At 37.6% G+C, this 17,289-nt stretch overlaps 1 protein-coding gene across 2 annotated transcripts in view; it reads left to right on the top strand.

Annotated features, from left to right (window-relative positions):
• LOC117963742 (ephrin type-A receptor 8-like) overlaps nucleotides 1-17,289 on the top strand; it is a 170,575-nt gene that overhangs the window by 131,424 nt on the left and 21,862 nt on the right. For both annotated transcript variants that reach the window (XM_059002195.1, XM_059002196.1), the window contains exons 6-8: nucleotides 6,432-6,556; nucleotides 9,344-9,506; nucleotides 15,899-15,995. In XM_059002195.1, the coding sequence (XP_058858178.1) occupies nucleotides 6,432-6,556; nucleotides 9,344-9,506; nucleotides 15,899-15,995 (385 nt within the window). The remainder of the gene's footprint in view (nucleotides 1-6,431; nucleotides 6,557-9,343; nucleotides 9,507-15,898; nucleotides 15,996-17,289) is intronic.

Raw genomic sequence — 17,289 nt, 5'->3', positions numbered from 1 at the left:
TTACCCTTTGAATTGTTCTTTGATCTGGAAGAACTGAGTGTGTGAATGAGTGGATACGCTCCAGTTTATCACAATCAGACGGGACGGTTGACATGTAGAGAAAGCAGGGGCCTGGAGAGAGAATGAGCATCACTGCACTAGCTGCATGTGTGATGAAAACAGCAGTGTTTGTTTGCGGGATGGTATTGTCTGGCGTTAACTCGTTAGCTGTTTCGAATAATTTTACGTCTGATCTGAGGAGAGGGAGAGGGAGAGTGTTGGTGACCCCTTGAAGCGAGGTGGTTTGGTAAAACATATCAAAACAACCATGTCATTGTAATACGCTTGTAGTGTTAAGAACGACAGCAACCTCCAGCAGCAATATATCACTCCATGCAAGCAGAGCGCAGCACGGCACAGCACCACAGCGCAGTCGCATAAAAACATTAACCTCAAGATGAACTATAATAACTAACCATTATTAAAGCCACTTAAAATGATCCAAAGGGATTCGGCTTTGCACTTCCTCTTTTGTGTTCCTTCGTTTTCTTTTGCAAGTTTGTGTGGTTCCACATCCAGCAGAGCTCCAAAGTCTCCACAAATCACAAAAGGACCACCCCAGTATTATCAGGAGCATAGGATGGAAGTAAATTAGACTGCGTGATAGGTTTGATACAGACGGAGCTGAAACGAAGTACTATGTATGAAGATTGCGACATGAGAGTACAAATGCAGCGTTTGGAAAGACTGACTTGTAGAGTATGAATGTTATGTGTGATCCTGTTATACGTGTGATCGCTGTCGAATTTGGTGACCCCATAACACACTGATGCATTCCTGACGGCTCATTGGATATGTGTCACAGAGCTGTCTCTATGAACTAGAGCTGAAACAATTCCGGGAGTTACTTTTTTTGAACAAGCGAGGTGTCACAGACTATTCCTGTCGGGATGTCATGGAACTGGGTCTACGATTGGAGAAGTTGAATCCATAATACAAAGGCAAGAGACAAGCACCGACACGACCCCATAATGCGGGGAAATGCAACCAAACAAATGAATGAACAAAAAGGGCTTAGATGAAAGTGGCTAGATATATGGTTTGATTACTTATTTGATTAAGAGGCGGATTCTCCTTTCAGAAATACAGCCAATTTTCCAATTAATGGCAAAATGTGTCTGGCTCTTTAGTATTAACGCTATACAGTATATGCATGTGCAACACAAATTTTAACCTCGTTACAAGGTAGGCCTGAGTTACATAAAAATAAAACAAACTACATGCATCTTGTAAAAAAAAAGAAAATATTTTTTTTAAAGTCCAGACCCCAGAGTAGAGGCTCAGACGAATTTTATGTAACAGTACTACATAAGATGGATGCAGGGCTAATGCTATTGTCTAACCCTGCTTTAGTGAGTTCAAATTTTAGTGAAATATGATTATGAAAACAAATCTTTTAGCGTTTATATGTCATGAACATTAGTACAAATGTTTTTTGCTTTAAAAATATCAAAATTTCGACCATTCAATTAAATATTATTTATGTGCTGTCAGTAAAGCTGAGTTTGACTGCTGATTGCAGGCCATTTTCTATTCTTTGTATTTCTTAATTCAACATCAATCACTGAAATTAAAGTCTATTTAGTGTTTTAGTCCATTTACTGTCTGGATATGTACTTTTTGGAGTTTACAAGAATAACATTCAGTAAAAAATACAAATTATATATATATATATATACAGTGCCTTATATATATATATATATTCGGCCCCCTTGAACTTTGCGACCTTTTGCCACATTTCAGGCTTCAAACATAAAGATATGAAACTGTAATTTTTTGTGAAGAATCAACAACAAGTGGGACACAATCATGAAGTGGAATGAAATTTATTGGATATTTCAAACTTTTTTAACAAATAAAAAACTGAAAAATTGGGCGTGCAAAATTATTCAGCCCCCTTAAGTTAATACTTTGTAGCGCCACCTTCTGCTGCGATTACAGCTGTAAGTCGCTTGGGGTATGTCTCTATCAGTTTTGCACATCGAGAGACTGAAATTTTTGCCCATTCCTCCTTGCAAAACAGCTCGAGCTCAGTGAGGTTGGATGGAGAGCATTTGTGAACAGCAGTTTTCAGTTCTTTCCACAGATTCTCGATTGGATTCAGGTCTGGACTTTGACTTGGCCATTCTAACACCTGGATATGTTTATTTGTGAACCATTCCATTGTAGATTTTGCTTTATGTTTTGGATCATTGTCTTGTTGGAAGACAAATCTCCGTCCCAGTCTCAGGTCTTTTGCAGACTCCATCAGGTTTTCTTCCAGAATGGTCCTGTATTTGGCTCCATCCATCTTCCCATCAATTTTAACCATCTTCCCTGTCCCTGCTGAAGAAAAGCAGGCCCAAACCATGATGCTGCCACCACCATGTTTGACAGTGGGGATGGTGTGTTCAGGGTGATGAGCTGTGTTGCTTTTACGCCAAACATAACGTTTTGCATTGTTGCCAAAAAGTTCGATTTTGGTTTCATCTGACCAGAGCACCTTCTTCCACATGTTTGGTGTGTCTCCCAGGTGGCTTGTGGCAAACTGTAAATGACACTTTTTATGGATATCTTTAAGAAATGGCTTTCTTCTTGCCACTCTTCCATAAAGGCCAGATTTGTGCAGTATACGACTGATTGTTGTCCTATGGACAGAGTCTCCCACCTCAGCTGTAGATCTCTGCAGTTCATCCAGAGTGATCATGGGCCTCTTGGCTGCATCTCTGATCAGTCTTCTCCTTGTATGAGCTGAAAGTTTAGAGGGACGGCCAGGTCTTGGTAGATTTGCAGTGGTCTGATACTCCTTCCATTTCAATATTATCGCTTGCACAGTGCTCCTTGGGATGTTTAAAGCTTGGGAAATCTTTTTGTATCCAAATCCGGCTTTAAACTTCTCCACAACAGTATCTCGGACCTGCCTGGTGTGTTCCTTGTTCTTCATGATGCTCTCTGCGCTTTAAACGGACCTCTGAGACTATCACAATGCAGGTGCATTTATATGGAGACTTGATTACACACAGGTGGATTCTATTTATCATCATTAGTCATTTAGGTCAACATTGGATCATTCAGAGATCCTCACTGAACTTCTGGAGAGAGTTTGCTGCACTGAAAGTAAAGGGGCTGAATAATTTTGCACGCCCAATTTTTCAGTTTTTTATTTGTTAAAAAAGTTTGAAATATCCAATAAATTTCATTCCACTTCATGATTGTGTCCCACTTGTTGTTGATTCTTCACAAAAAATTACAGTTTCATATCTTTATGTTTGAAGCCTGAAATGTGGCAAAAGGTCGCAAAGTTCAAGGGGGCCGAATACTTTCGCAAGGCACTGTATATATATATATATATATATATATATATATATATATATATATATATATATATAGTGTTTCTATTCTATACTGTTATTGTTGACGTAAAAATCAATTCTAGATCCAGATGATCATTTATCGGGATAATATCGGGGTGTGGTCATTTTCTTTTCAGCCTGTATCGTAATGTGAAAAATCTTGTATCGCTGCAACCCTAGCATAAATGGAGGTAGGAGGCATATTTTTAAAACTGCATGGAATAGCCTACCAGGTGAATTACTGCAGTAGGATCTAAAACACAAAAATAATAATAATACAGATCAAAAAATGTGATTCTGTCCTATTACATTAGGGGCAAATGGTGTGCTAGGAGGCCAATAGTGGGCAATAGTGTTTAGCTGTTGACTGCTGAGTGATGTCAGGGGGCAATAGTGTTTAGCTGTTGACTACAAGAGTAACGATTGGTTGGTTTGTGGACAACAGCACGATCTGCGACACTGTATTAACCAATGGGCTACTGGCTAGAGATGCAGAGTATTTCCACTTTAGTCTGAATCCCTTCTGTGCCTTTTGCTTCATTGCACTGTTACACTACATTAAAGGGGTACTTTTATACCAACATGTGGGAATGTTTAATATCCTATTCTGTGTGTTTTGTATGTTTCTCTATTTCTGTTCTTGCCTAGATCTTTATTTGACATACTTACTAACATTCAAAAACCGGCATTATATAGTAGTAATTGGTACCAAGGAAGCAATACTTTTCCAAAAACATTTTGTTCATATAGTATTATTCCATAGGACATTACAGAGAAATCATGCTGGTACACACAGTCAATAAAGGATTAATAGCTTTACTGGTACTATATAAGTCATATTGCAAAATAATACAAAATCCAATAAAATAATATATCCAGTCTGTAAAAAGGATGCATAGATAAGCTTAACACAATAGTATATTACTATTTTTGCGTAGCAGCAGGGTCTGTGTTTTCTTAACAAGTTTAGAGTTCATGCTTAAAGGATTTTACATTCATCACAAGATCAATGTCGAATTTGGCAGCTGATACAGGTGCCAGATATTGCAGTAACATTGCAAATGCATCTGTGCTATGTTCAGGTCTCGGGCTCTCCTACTGTCTGAAAGGGTCAATGAGGAACCCAGGCAGTGACTGTGTGTGCAGAGCAGGGTCTTCATGTGCTATACAGCAGAGGGTTATGTTCTGTTTAGCACTGCACTTGCAATAAAATAGCAGTTCCATCCAGTGTCTGTGATTCAAATATAATTCCATATGAACACGCATCTCTTTTACTATAACATTAAAAAAGTAAACTGTGTTAATTAGAAACCTTTGATCCATCAATCAGGAAGCTTTATTGTAGGGCAGTGCCACACAGTAGCTACCCCAGAACATTCTCATAGAATGTGTAGCTTTAAAAAAAATTATAAAACTGAGGGAAGACAAAACACTGAAAACAATACAATCACAGTTTGCCAGTTTGAAATCTTAATAAACCCTGATTATTATTATTATTATTATTTGTTTATTTAGCAGACGCCTTTATCCAAGGCAACTTACAGAGACTAGGGTGTGTGAACTATGCATCAGCTGCAGAGTCACTTACAACTACGTCTCACCCAAAAGACAAGAGCACAAGTGACTTGCTCAGGGTCACAGAATGAGTCAGTGGGACCTCCTGGTTACAAGCCCTTTTCTTTAACCACTGGACCACACAGCCTCCTTATCAGGCATTATCTTGGTATTGACCTTGTCTCATACCTTCTAGATGCTATTCAGGGTTCTATATTGTGAATGACTTCATATTAATTCTATAGTGAATATGTAATTTCATATTTCATTCTAGTTGAATTACTAACACTTTGTATACAGTGTAACCATATATGTAATCTTAATGTAGTCTTCTCAACTATCTGCACACTATTGTACGTCATTTTGAAATTACAGTAACACAAAAGAATACAAAAATATGTTGTGTAATACTCTCATGTTGGTAATGCTGAATCATTTGGATTCTTGACGGAGTTTTGAGATCAATGAACATTGATGGGTCGAATGGCCTCCTATTGTTCGTACATCGCGATCTCATGTTCTTAAGTGACGTGTGTTGGGGTTTTACCTCATAACGAACTTTAGTTTAAAAACCACAAAAATCTGTTGCATAAAAAAGGGAAAGCATTATATTTTAACAAGGCAGGCTGTTTGGTTGTATGCAACAGCTCAGCAGCACTCCCCACAGACAAGAACAGCACAGCAACACTCCCCACAGACAAGAACAGCACAGCAGCACTCCCCACAGACAAGAACAGCACAGCAACACTCCCCACAGACAAGAACAGCACAGCAGCACTCCCCACAGACAAGAACAGCACAGCAGCAGTCCCCACAGACAAGAACAGCACAGCAGCACTCCCCACAGACAAGAACAGCACAGCAGCAGTCCCCACAGACGAGAACAGCACAGCAGCAGTCCCCACTCAGACAAGAAGTCAAGGAAAATGTGCCAGCGGAAGTACATTGCTAACTTAGTTAAATGTAATGCTTGATGTGATTGGCTGGGAAACCAGAGTCACACTGCTTGGGTGCGTTTCCCTTCTTCAGAATAAGTAAACAACAACTGGCCTTTCAAACGAAATTGCTCCTGCAGAAATCAATGTGTCTGCAGTACTGTGTTTGTAGAAGAAATGTCTTATGGAATCAGACTTGAAGCCCTAGCAATCCAGTATTAAAAGAGTTAAAATACTGCATGTTATGAATAAAACAGCCCAGCTGAGGCGCAAGCAAATCAAAGGTCACTCCACAGCAGGACCTTGGGATGCTCAGCTCAACACAATGCATTGATTTGGCTCATGTTTTGTCATGATATTCATATCTATTGCTTCTTTTGGAAATCCTCAAACAGTTCTCTAATGAAGGCAAGAAGAGCTTAAACTAAGAACCAAGCTGCTATGGTCAGCATTTCACCAACCGAAGCCAGGCAGAGACAGCAGGCTCCACATTATACAGCATGAAGTAGCAGTAATTCTGTGTTGAGTTGGGGAGGGCCTGCAATAAATCTGCTAACTCTTTGTTTTGCAGCTCCCTCCCAGGTTATTGTGATACGGCAGGAGAACACAAGCCAGAATAGCGTCACCTTACTGTGGCACGAACCAGACCAGCCTAACGGAGTTATCCTGGAGTATGAGGTCAAATATTTTGAAAAGGTAGGTTTGTTCTGCAATTATTAGTTATTCAAGCGATCAGAAAAACATCCCACCACTTAATAATGGAAGTGATTTCATTGATTTGCACAAGTTATCATACAATTATTTTGCTTTGAACCCGCTTGGCAGAGGAGCGAGTGCTTAGCCATGTGGACGAGGCAATTAGAAACCCCCTATAAGAATAAGTAAGCCAAGGGTGGAAAACTACAATAAAAAACGCTGTGTAAAATAAAGGAAATATATTTTAACAAGACATCTGGCTGGTTGGCACAACAACACCCCACTCACACTAAACAATTCTGTTGTGCTTGCGGTAATACATTTTCAAAATGGCTGATCTAGTGCACTGGGGTTTGAGAACAGTGCGCCCTGGACTGGATGGCCAGACAATTAATCACCAGGATTAGGTGGAAGTTGGCCATTTAGAAAGGGGGCGGGACTACGGTACACCAAGTCATAGACCCGGAAGGGAAGCGATGTGGCAGCCGCGGATTGGAGGAGTGGTTGCAATAGTTTACCAAGGGGGCGTGATTGACGGTACATAAGGGGACGTAGCGAGGTCATCTCTTCCTTTTCTATGGTTGAGAAAGAACCGCTGAAGGACCGTGAATTTGTGTTGTGAGTGTTTCTTGTTTTGTTTGTTTGCTATATTAATTGCACTGTTTGTATATTATAGACAGCTAACACATCCGGGAGCTGTCGCTTAAGACCAGTAATCAACCCGGATTTCAGTGAACTCGTATTCACCAATAACGTGTACCGCACCACTAAAATTCACTGCACTCACTCTGGACTTGTGATCGTGTTTGTGTTTGGAGTCGTGTTTGTATCGTGTGTATCATTTCGGGACTGAACCCCGTGTTTAAATAAACTGCGCAGTACACCAGGGGTGTATTGCCCGTTCTCATTGTTATTATTTACTGTTGTCAAGTGACATTGGATTACAAAAATAAATCATCAATTCACCAGTACTTTGTTGTCTGTCGTTGTATCAAACCCTGCATCACCTCTACACTTGAGTACTATCTACCACTTTGCCGCAATGATATAATCCTAATCTGAACCCTAACTCCAAACGTAACCCTAACCCTAACCCTAAACACGTTTCTGATACAATTGCAAAAAGATTTACACATTAAGCACATTGTAACGACATTGTAATTATGTGTATGCACACATGCATTTAATAAGTAACTACTTTGCAAATACACAGTAATTAGACTCTTCACTAATTCACCATGAGGCCACGTGGACAGTAACATGTTTTCCGGTACAAGGACTCTTCACTAATTCACAGTTTTTTTCACACCTCGGGCTGACCAGAATTCTAAAGTCTGCATTTGGGCACATACGGGACATTTTGACTGGTATTAAATTCGGCGGATTTGCTACCTTGGGGGATTTTGAGAGTTTTTGAATTGCCTGTTTTTCACTAAGCTTCGAAATAATTTCAAACTTGTTAATAGACTAGCAATCCCTGGTAAAATCAGATCAGTTTTATACGGTGCATTTATTCATTTATTCATTTATTTTAACGTTTTGTTTTGTTATGGACTGTGAGATACCTGCACGATGGGTGTCTTCAGTAACACAGTATCTACAACGCATCGACAACAACAATCAACCATTTTGTTACAGATTTGCAACAGTCCTACAGTAGCAGGCGCAGTTTACACTGCCTCTGGGTTTTTGATCACATCAGATCAATTCCAGAGTTTTTAAATCCTTTGATGGAAATGTCCGGTGTACTTTTAATGTTCACAAGCAAATTGGCTTCATCACTGCCATTCTCATATCCACTTTGAGATCTGACACATTATTTCCCTTGTCCAGCGCTTCTTTAATCTGTTCTGTTTCTTTATATATAGATGATTATGTAGTGATATACAGCTATGTATATATACTGCGTGAAACAAATGTGAACGAATATCTAGATGGATTTATCTTTTAAATCGTTGACAATTTGACTATAATACCGTCTGCAGTAAATTATTTCTGAGGAAAATCATTTGTATTTCCTGCCCAACTCACATGATCTCAGGTAACTTGGAAAAGCGTGGAAACGCCTCCTTTTCACCAACTCGAGTTGTCCATCAACTCGAGTTCTGGGAGAATTCAGTCCAATTCGAGCGCACTCGAGTCAGCTCGAGTTGGCTGTCCATGGAAACGAGGTATCGATTTAATCCAGACCTTTTGTTGTTCTGTATATAATCCACACCAAGTTTCGAGTTCTTGCAATCTCCCCGCTGCTCCGCCTTGCAAGCAGATGGACTGAATCCCGCCTTTCAGTTCCATTAGCTTACGTCATTGCAATGGCCAGTATAACTTAAACAAATGTTACTAGCGGATTCAAGAGTAGTTATTTTTGACTAAAGGCATTCTATGCAAATGTATTGGTTTGTTTTCTTAAACCACTGGAGCCATATTTTAATATGTTAGACGATTGTGTAAATTATGTAAGGAGTGCGAGGTTGCAAACCAGGACTTGTTTAACGTTTTGGGAAATGTTGGGGCCCCGGGACAGTTGATGGGAAATGGGGACAGTACCGGTCAAACAGGACATCTGGTCACCCTAGTCAAACTGAATGCTATTTTTAATTTACAGTGGCATTCAGGATTACACTAATTGCCACAATAGCATAGATGTACATTTTAAAGTAAACAGAGCTTGGTTACCCATGGTGAGGAAATGGTACAGAGGTACAAAGTATTTTCTGTAATGATAAAATCTCAGATTACTCTTCACTTGACATGACAATGAATCTGCAATGTTTTTCCTCCCTCCAGGATAAAGAACAACAGAGCTATTCCACATTGAAGTCAAAAAGCAGAAGTGCACGGGTGTCAGGCCTGAAGCCTGGGACTCACTATGTCTTCCAGGTCCGAGCACGCACGTCCGCTGGCTGCGGCCGGTTCAGCCAGACCATGGAGGTGGAGACTGGGAAAGCAGGTTAGTAAAAAAAACAAACAAAACAACAGCAACACCAGTAGTTGTGTATTATTGTGCAAAGATCATGTGTACATGACAGCAGTACATTTTGGGTATGACAGCAGTACATCTTGGGTATTTGGTTCTTGAGGGGATTTTTCACAAATGCTGCATGGTGTTGTCTTTTTTTTTTTTTTTAATTCTTCTTTTTTTTGGTCTTTTTTTTGTATTTCTTTTAAAGATTCTCCACAGTAACTGGCCGGTAATCCCCACTGGGGTTCCATGGGAATATTCAATAGGACCCACAGTACTGTTAAACAAAATCTGTGTCACTTCTGAGGCTGACACCTAACAGCAACAGCTGACAAGGCTGCTTTTTAAGTCTGTGAAGGTTTAAGGGTTTAATCTGTAAATTGATGTTATAATCCTAAAAGGCATTGTATTTTAATAAACGTTAAACACAAGATGTCATATAAAGGGTCTTGCACTGATTTTCATTTATTCTCATTTATTATGTATTGATTTTTATTGTATCTTGGTGCAGTTTTAACCACTGTTAATAAATACGGTACAGAAATAGATACAAAAGTATAAATATTAAATTCAGTACATTTTTTCATTAAAAACATGTATGACATTTTAAACGGTAAACCTCTGTATACACAAAAGTTTTTAACTTTAAATCTATTAAACATGGATTTACAGCCTTGATTTTTAAATTGCATTGCAGTGGAATCCGGGCCAATTATTAGAAGCCTACAACCACCCACTCTGTATTAAGATTCTCTACGTACACACACAGGATAAATGCGGTTGTGAGTTCACCTTTTGCTCTTAATACTGTTTGTATACACACACGGTTACAAAGGGCAGCGACAACTGCACTAGTTAATCCTTTTCAGAGCAAGTATCGAGTGCAGTTATTAATTCAGTTTGGTTATTTAATGCGCACTAACTGTGTGTGTGTATTACAACCGCACTAACACAGCCGCAGTTGGTGCTCAGTGGATTTCTGCACAACTAATGATGTCATTGTTTATCAGACATGTAAATGTGATAAACATGGCTAATAAAAAATATACAGGTGCCTGTTGAAACAGGTTGATTTTGTAATATTGATGAATAGTAAATTCATAACACAGGTAAATAGTGCATACATATAATATACTTTTTTTTATTTAATCAAAGTACAATTGTATAATATTTTGTTGTAAAAAATTGTATTTTTGGTTTTGCAACTTAAATAAAACAATTCGTATCCCCAAACGCCACAGTGCGACCGCAACTAGTTTTTCCACCGATACCGAAGGTCTCGTGTGTGTTTTGGCACTCCAGGAAATGCCTCATTAAATGACAACGACTCCTTAGACAGGCGTACATTTTCAATCCAGTCACTTGGAAACCACTCAAGTCGTTCCCACCGGCCTTCTGGTCAGAAGATCGCCCAAATGTTTTGATCTACCGTCATGGTCCTGCAGATCGTCACCACTGTATTTAGCAGTGCAGAAAAAGCAAAATGGCATCTCTGCTGGTTTTGCAGAAAAGAGCAGAGCTGTGCTTGACGACCTCTCGATCGATTACGTACAGTACTTTCTTCCAAATGCATAAACAAAAACACAGCCTCCATGTCACACAAAACCTCCCAATCGGCATGTAATGATTGCCCGATTTCAGCAGTTTGTTTAAACAGGGAGTCACTCACTTCAGTAATGAAAGGGGCGTGTGTACAAATGGCAGCGAGTGCCATTTGTAAATATGGTTGTCAAGCCAACCGCAGTGTATGTAGCAGTTTAAGTGCACTATAGTTCCAGGAAATTAAGCATGATATACACTATAATTTCATTCAAAACTGGGAGAATTCTAGTAACCTTTTCAGCATGAAAATAAAGACTATTATTATTATTATTATTATTATTATTATTATTATTATTATTATTAGTCTTGCATTGGATTTACTGCATCTCTATGATAAAAGCAAACAAACAAACAAACAAAAAAACCGGTGTGGACTCCACTTGGAGAATTGCTGGGAAATATGCTATTTGCAAGAAATAGGCTTAGGGAGTTTCCTCATCGGAATAAAAACAGCAAATAGATAAAAGGTACTTACCATTATTTAAAATGTAAAATAAATACAAAAATAGTAATATTTTTTGCAAATCTTTTAGTTGTTGTTGTTTTTTTCCCCTGGAATAGACTTTTTTTGAAACAACGTTGGGTTCATACACATTGCATTTATAAAATGCTGTTATTTTTCAGTATAATAAATACAATAAATAAACAATAAAAAATAAACCTTTGTTGATACCATCCAAGACATGCAGGCATTGAAAAGCATTTATTAACTAGCTGACACAGGGTTGGAAGCGATCGGCAAAAACAAACAAACAAAAATACTGCTCAGAGTTATCGTTGTGATCTTAGTATAGCCCCATACCTTTAAAGCCTAGTGCACGTAAATATACATCTCTTATGATACTAATCACTAATGCACAAATCACTACGAACAAGGCAAACTGTAGATCACCCAAGAAATCGTATATGTTTACAATTTTAGATAACCCAGTTTGTTGCTCATCAGTTAGGGATGTAAATTTGCTGAATTGTGATAAAATTATATTAAAAAGAACTTTAAGGGCCAAACTCAATACATCATACCCCGTTCAGATGGGCGTTTCCTTGTTTTCTGAGCTAAAATCATTTGCGCATGCCCGGGCAAGCACAGTACATTGCGTACCACGTTTTAAAGCGTAACGCAAAATAACACCACACCGGTAAAAGGTATTTAATAGAAGTAGTTCAATTTCTTGGGTTTGAAAACATTTTCAGCATCGTAAATTGTATTATAAAAACACAAAAATGTATATATTGTTCTACTTAATGACTGAGAAAATATAAAATTAGATATTTTTCCAAAATACTTGCATTTTGCTTGATCCATAGAAATATACTCCCAAATTCCACTTACCTTTTCTATCAAATTATTGGCAGATTTCAGTTGAAATCACAGCAACAGAAACATATTTTTCTAATATAAAACAGCGAAAATGATCACATTGATTTGGTACATTTTGACCTTTTGAAATATTGCTACCTAATCTAATATTGCAGACCTGCTATAATATAAAATGCGACAGTGTGGGATCCTGGATGTGTAAATGTGCTAAATATAGGAATTGACCACCTGTTTCTAAGCAACGAAGGTTGGCAAACTATCCTTGATTCCAAAATTGTCAGAGAGCCTGTTGCTAACTTGCTTTGATGTAAATGTGGTAATATTATGAGGACATTGGGCCTGCATTTAGGGAAAGTGGATGTAGATTCTAACGCCACTAATATATCCATGACTTGTGCACTATATATGACTGACCAAATCCAGGTTTTAAAAACGCACTGCCTAAACAGCTCTTTCATACGCACAGCAGGTACAATGGAACCGTTGCTGATGCCTTGATGATGCTCCTGCTGGGGATAATAAAATGTACAGTCATTTATGCTTTGTTTATTTCTCATCTGTGTCTAATAGAATTAGAGCATTTAACCATATGTTACATTGCTGCACAAATGACTAGCGCACTCCAACTAGGTAAAGATCTTGAAATTATTTCCATATACTTGAGTTAAATGGTATCTTTGATATTATACTGGCAAAGCATCACACAATATTTCACTTGCGAATTCACTGTAATGTCTGCTTTCTGTGTTTGTTTTTTTGTAGTTATTATGGAATCCTTACAGATTGGTGTACCTATTTACTGATACTAGTTAGAAATCTCTGACCAGAAATAGGGTATCTACATCCCTTGTTTGTTTTTTTTAAAGTAACAACTAAATTGCTTTGTTTCTAACTTGTAACACAAGCTTAATGATAGACACAATTACATTTTATTTTACCAATAAAGAGTAAAAACGCTGACAGTGCTTATGAGGCTCTGTTATACTGTGTCACCAGCGCTACACTAACGGTATCCCAGTTTCTCTGTGTTTTCAGGTGGTATCCTTGTTAGACAATCCATTGAGTCCATTAGATAAAAATGATGTTCTGTACTCAGTGTTCTGGATGCTGTGCTTAAGAAACCCTTTCAGACATGGCTTCTCCTGAATTCAGATAGTAATGAAAACATATCCCTTGCAGTGAGCCTTGACAGCCTTTCAATCCTGGCCTGAGACAGGTTGGGTATTTCAGTGTTCAATAAAACAAAAGTGGACACACAGTGATTGACATGTTATTCATCCGTGTGTATGTATTCCAGGGATTGTTGTAATGAAGATATTGCATGGAGTAATGCTTTAGCTGCCAAGTGTTCCCTGGTTATATCCATGCTTGTTCTTTTTCAGCATTTAATTTTCAGGGGCTCACAAAATGCTATAATAAATCACTCACTTTTTGGGCTGATTTCAGCACGATACGGCCATGGCACAGATTTCCAAGCTAAGGAAAATCACAGAAATTGTTGATTTTGGATATCTCTGCCCCATGGCAGTACTCTAGCAGCCTCTTCTGTACAACACAGGGCTTATATTGTATATAAAAGATGCATTCGTGTATCTGAGATTTTTAAAATGACATAAGCGCTGCTTGTAGTGCCTGCCAGCTTTTTCTGGATTGATACAAAAAAACAAAAGTTCAACTAAAAATAATTTGGCAGTTTGCATATGAGGACCATTCATTTTTGGTCTGCATTGAGATCAATGAAATAATAATGAGATAGATCAACCAGTGAGCATCGGGAAACAGCAGACTTGCACAGATGTCGTTCTTTAATGTTTTTATTTTTATTTTGTTCTGTACATAAACCAATCACATTTGTTCCAGTGACAGATAGCACCAATAACACAAGTAACTGTTTATTTATTTTAAAAGCATCATAGTTCCAATACAATTTGAATGTTTGTTATTATTTAATCATTTGTTTTGCAATGGAAGGCATATGCAGAATTTCTCACACGAAAAATATTTGTTGAACATTAGCATTTCGTAAGGGATGTGATAATAGTGAGCACATGATAGAGACGTTGAACTAATGACAATAAATAACGAGTTATATTTTTGATGAGGTAATTTTAAAGTTTTAATCTCTGCTCTTTCTTGCACAACTAGGGTGACCAGACTTCCCGGTTTAGCCAGTATAGTCCCGGTTTTCCATCAAAGGTCTCGGTGTCCCGATATTTTGCTCAAAATCTTTAAAAAGTCCCAGTTTTCAGCCACTTCATGTAGCGCGACACACTCGAAATACCTTTTGTCAAAATAACGTAAACAGACGTTTTTAGTTTATGGCACTTGCAGTGAAAACAAGAACATTATTTTTTATAAAGTGATTAACACAGGCGTACGTGCTTATTCCTCAGTGCGCCATGTGTTTACATTTAGTTTATGTTCAATATTTATCTACAATTGTGTGTAATACGGTCATTTTGTAGTTCAGTTCTGGGGGGATTTAGCCCAGGCAGAGCTGCAAGAGGTTGCAAGCATCTGAAACTACCAGGTTAAACCACATCAACGTCAATAAATAGAGCCTGATGCAGCGAGTAAAGAAAGAGAAATTCTAAAATCTAAATTTATTTTTAAATATTTAATGTATTATTATTATTATTATTATTATTATTATTAGTATTATTATTATTATTATTATTATTGAACTCAATATAAAAGTACTCAATACGTATAACACAGTATGGTTACTTAAACTAATTAGCCACAAATTATACACCCAGAAATGCACTGAAATTAGCTAGCTGCTTAAAAAAAAAAAAAAAAAAAAATGAAGATAATACTAAGAGTGAGTGGATGGTTATTTTAAATAACCATTAAATAACCTATATTTTAATTAGTTTAATTAGTCTAATCAATTATTTAACAATGTGTCCTGGTTTTGAGCTTTGAAAATCTGGTTACCCTATGTACAACTCTGTGTAAACTGTCTGCATCTCCCAAGTGGTTTCTTAAATATTGAGAGAATGCACACTCGTAGTATTATGGGATGCCATGCCTGCTTGCTTTAGGATCACAAAGTCCATTAAAATATCATTTAAGTCTAAAGTTCCTGTTGTTTTTTTGTTTATGATATTGAATTGCTTGCAGCTAAAAAATAAAGGTGTTAATTGAATCAGTGCAAGCTCTTCACAGGCTTACAATGGGCTGATTGAATCATAGTTGGTACAGCTTCTGTTTGCCAGCATGCGTTCTGTGCACCCTGAGAATACAATAATAATAAAGCAAAAGCTAATGGCACATCCCATATCTAGATACAGTATATAGCAGCAGTAATAGCTTCACAATGAGAATGACCAGCCCTGCGTTGTCTGGTGTCCTTGCTTCTATTGTATGGCTGTAGCATATTTTGATAAAAAAAAAAAAAAAAAAAAAGATTTGTACCTTTGTAAATGTTGTTTTGTTTTTTTATTGATTTTAGTTCCTCTTAGATATGACACCATGACGATTATCTGGATTTGCCTGACACTGGTTACAGGGCTGGTGATGTTTCTAGCGATTGTTATCTGCCGGAAAAGGTAAGCAAATACATTAGACTGTTGCTACTGTAAGTTTGTACTGTTGGTGACGCCTTTACAATACACCATGGTTGCTGATACTCTACAGTATGGAGGGCAGTGGTTAAGTCTTCAAATACCCCAAATCAACCAGGCTTTAATTTCAACCAGGAACTGAATGTTTGTATTAAGCCTGCATTGTAATCCACTTCACTAAGACAACACATATAGTCTGTTTCTTGTGGGCTTTTTACATTTCTGAATAATAATAATAATAATAATAATAATAATAATAATAATAATAATAATAATAAACAAAGATTTGGAGGTGTGGCATTGGCTCCCTGTCATCCACTAATAAATTTATTTAAACCCTTTATAAACATTTCACATAGTAGAAGCATAACAAAGTGTATTAAAGCACAGTGAAAGCAAAGTATAGGTATAAAAAAACATGTAAATGCATAGTGTAACCATGGGAAAACTGCAAAATGAAATTGATCTTCAGCATCAGTAAAGAACCATGCATTAGAATCAGTGAGACCTACCTCAGGTAAGTTATTGTCGTCACTCGTAACTCGTTGAGTCTGACACTCGATCATCTGACACTGATCATGCTCTGCAGGATAGTATGCGTGGAAAGTCGTTTGTATCCAATGCATGTGGTATCATAGTTAGGAGAGCTTCAAATCAAGTGGTGTAAACTGGAAGTTACAATGAGCATGAGTGTAAGACCAGTGGTGCGCAAAGTGGGGGTGCCGAGAGTCAGTAAGGGAGGTGTGACTATAACTAGAGGCAGTTCTGTAAAATCATTATTATTTTTTAAAGGATAGAACATTTTAAATAAATACCTAAATGACAGGTAATTAGTTATTACCTTTCAAATGAGTCGTTGACAATCACTCTAGGACTTGCAGAACAGGAGAAATGATGTTTGAAGTGACAGTGTCAGTGAAACTATATTTAATTATTTAATGTACATCATGTATTTCTTCCCAAATTTAACCAACTGATTTAGCTTCATTCATAAATGTTAACAAACACATTGTTAAAAGTTTTGAAATGTTTTGGCATTGTGGTATGCAGAGGAGGTGGGGAAGCGTTGGCTCTCAGAGCGTAACAGCAGCTCTGCAGCATACAGTGCCAAATCAAGTGCTTCAGTGTTTCACAGATTTATTTGTTAGAAATGCTATCTAAATGTTCACTCACCAAGTGTAAAAAATGGATTTAATTTCACAGATTTATTTGTTGGAAACACAGATTTAACCTGTCAGCCAACTGTTGACTCCCAAGTTTAAAAAAAGATTTATAGACT

This window comes from Acipenser ruthenus, chromosome 27, assembly GCF_902713425.1.
Source record: "Acipenser ruthenus chromosome 27, fAciRut3.2 maternal haplotype, whole genome shotgun sequence".
Classification (NCBI taxonomy): domain Eukaryota; kingdom Metazoa; phylum Chordata; class Actinopteri; order Acipenseriformes; family Acipenseridae; genus Acipenser; species Acipenser ruthenus.
The sequence above is the reverse complement of the archived record's forward strand: the minus strand, read 5'-3'. Positions and strand labels throughout refer to the sequence as shown.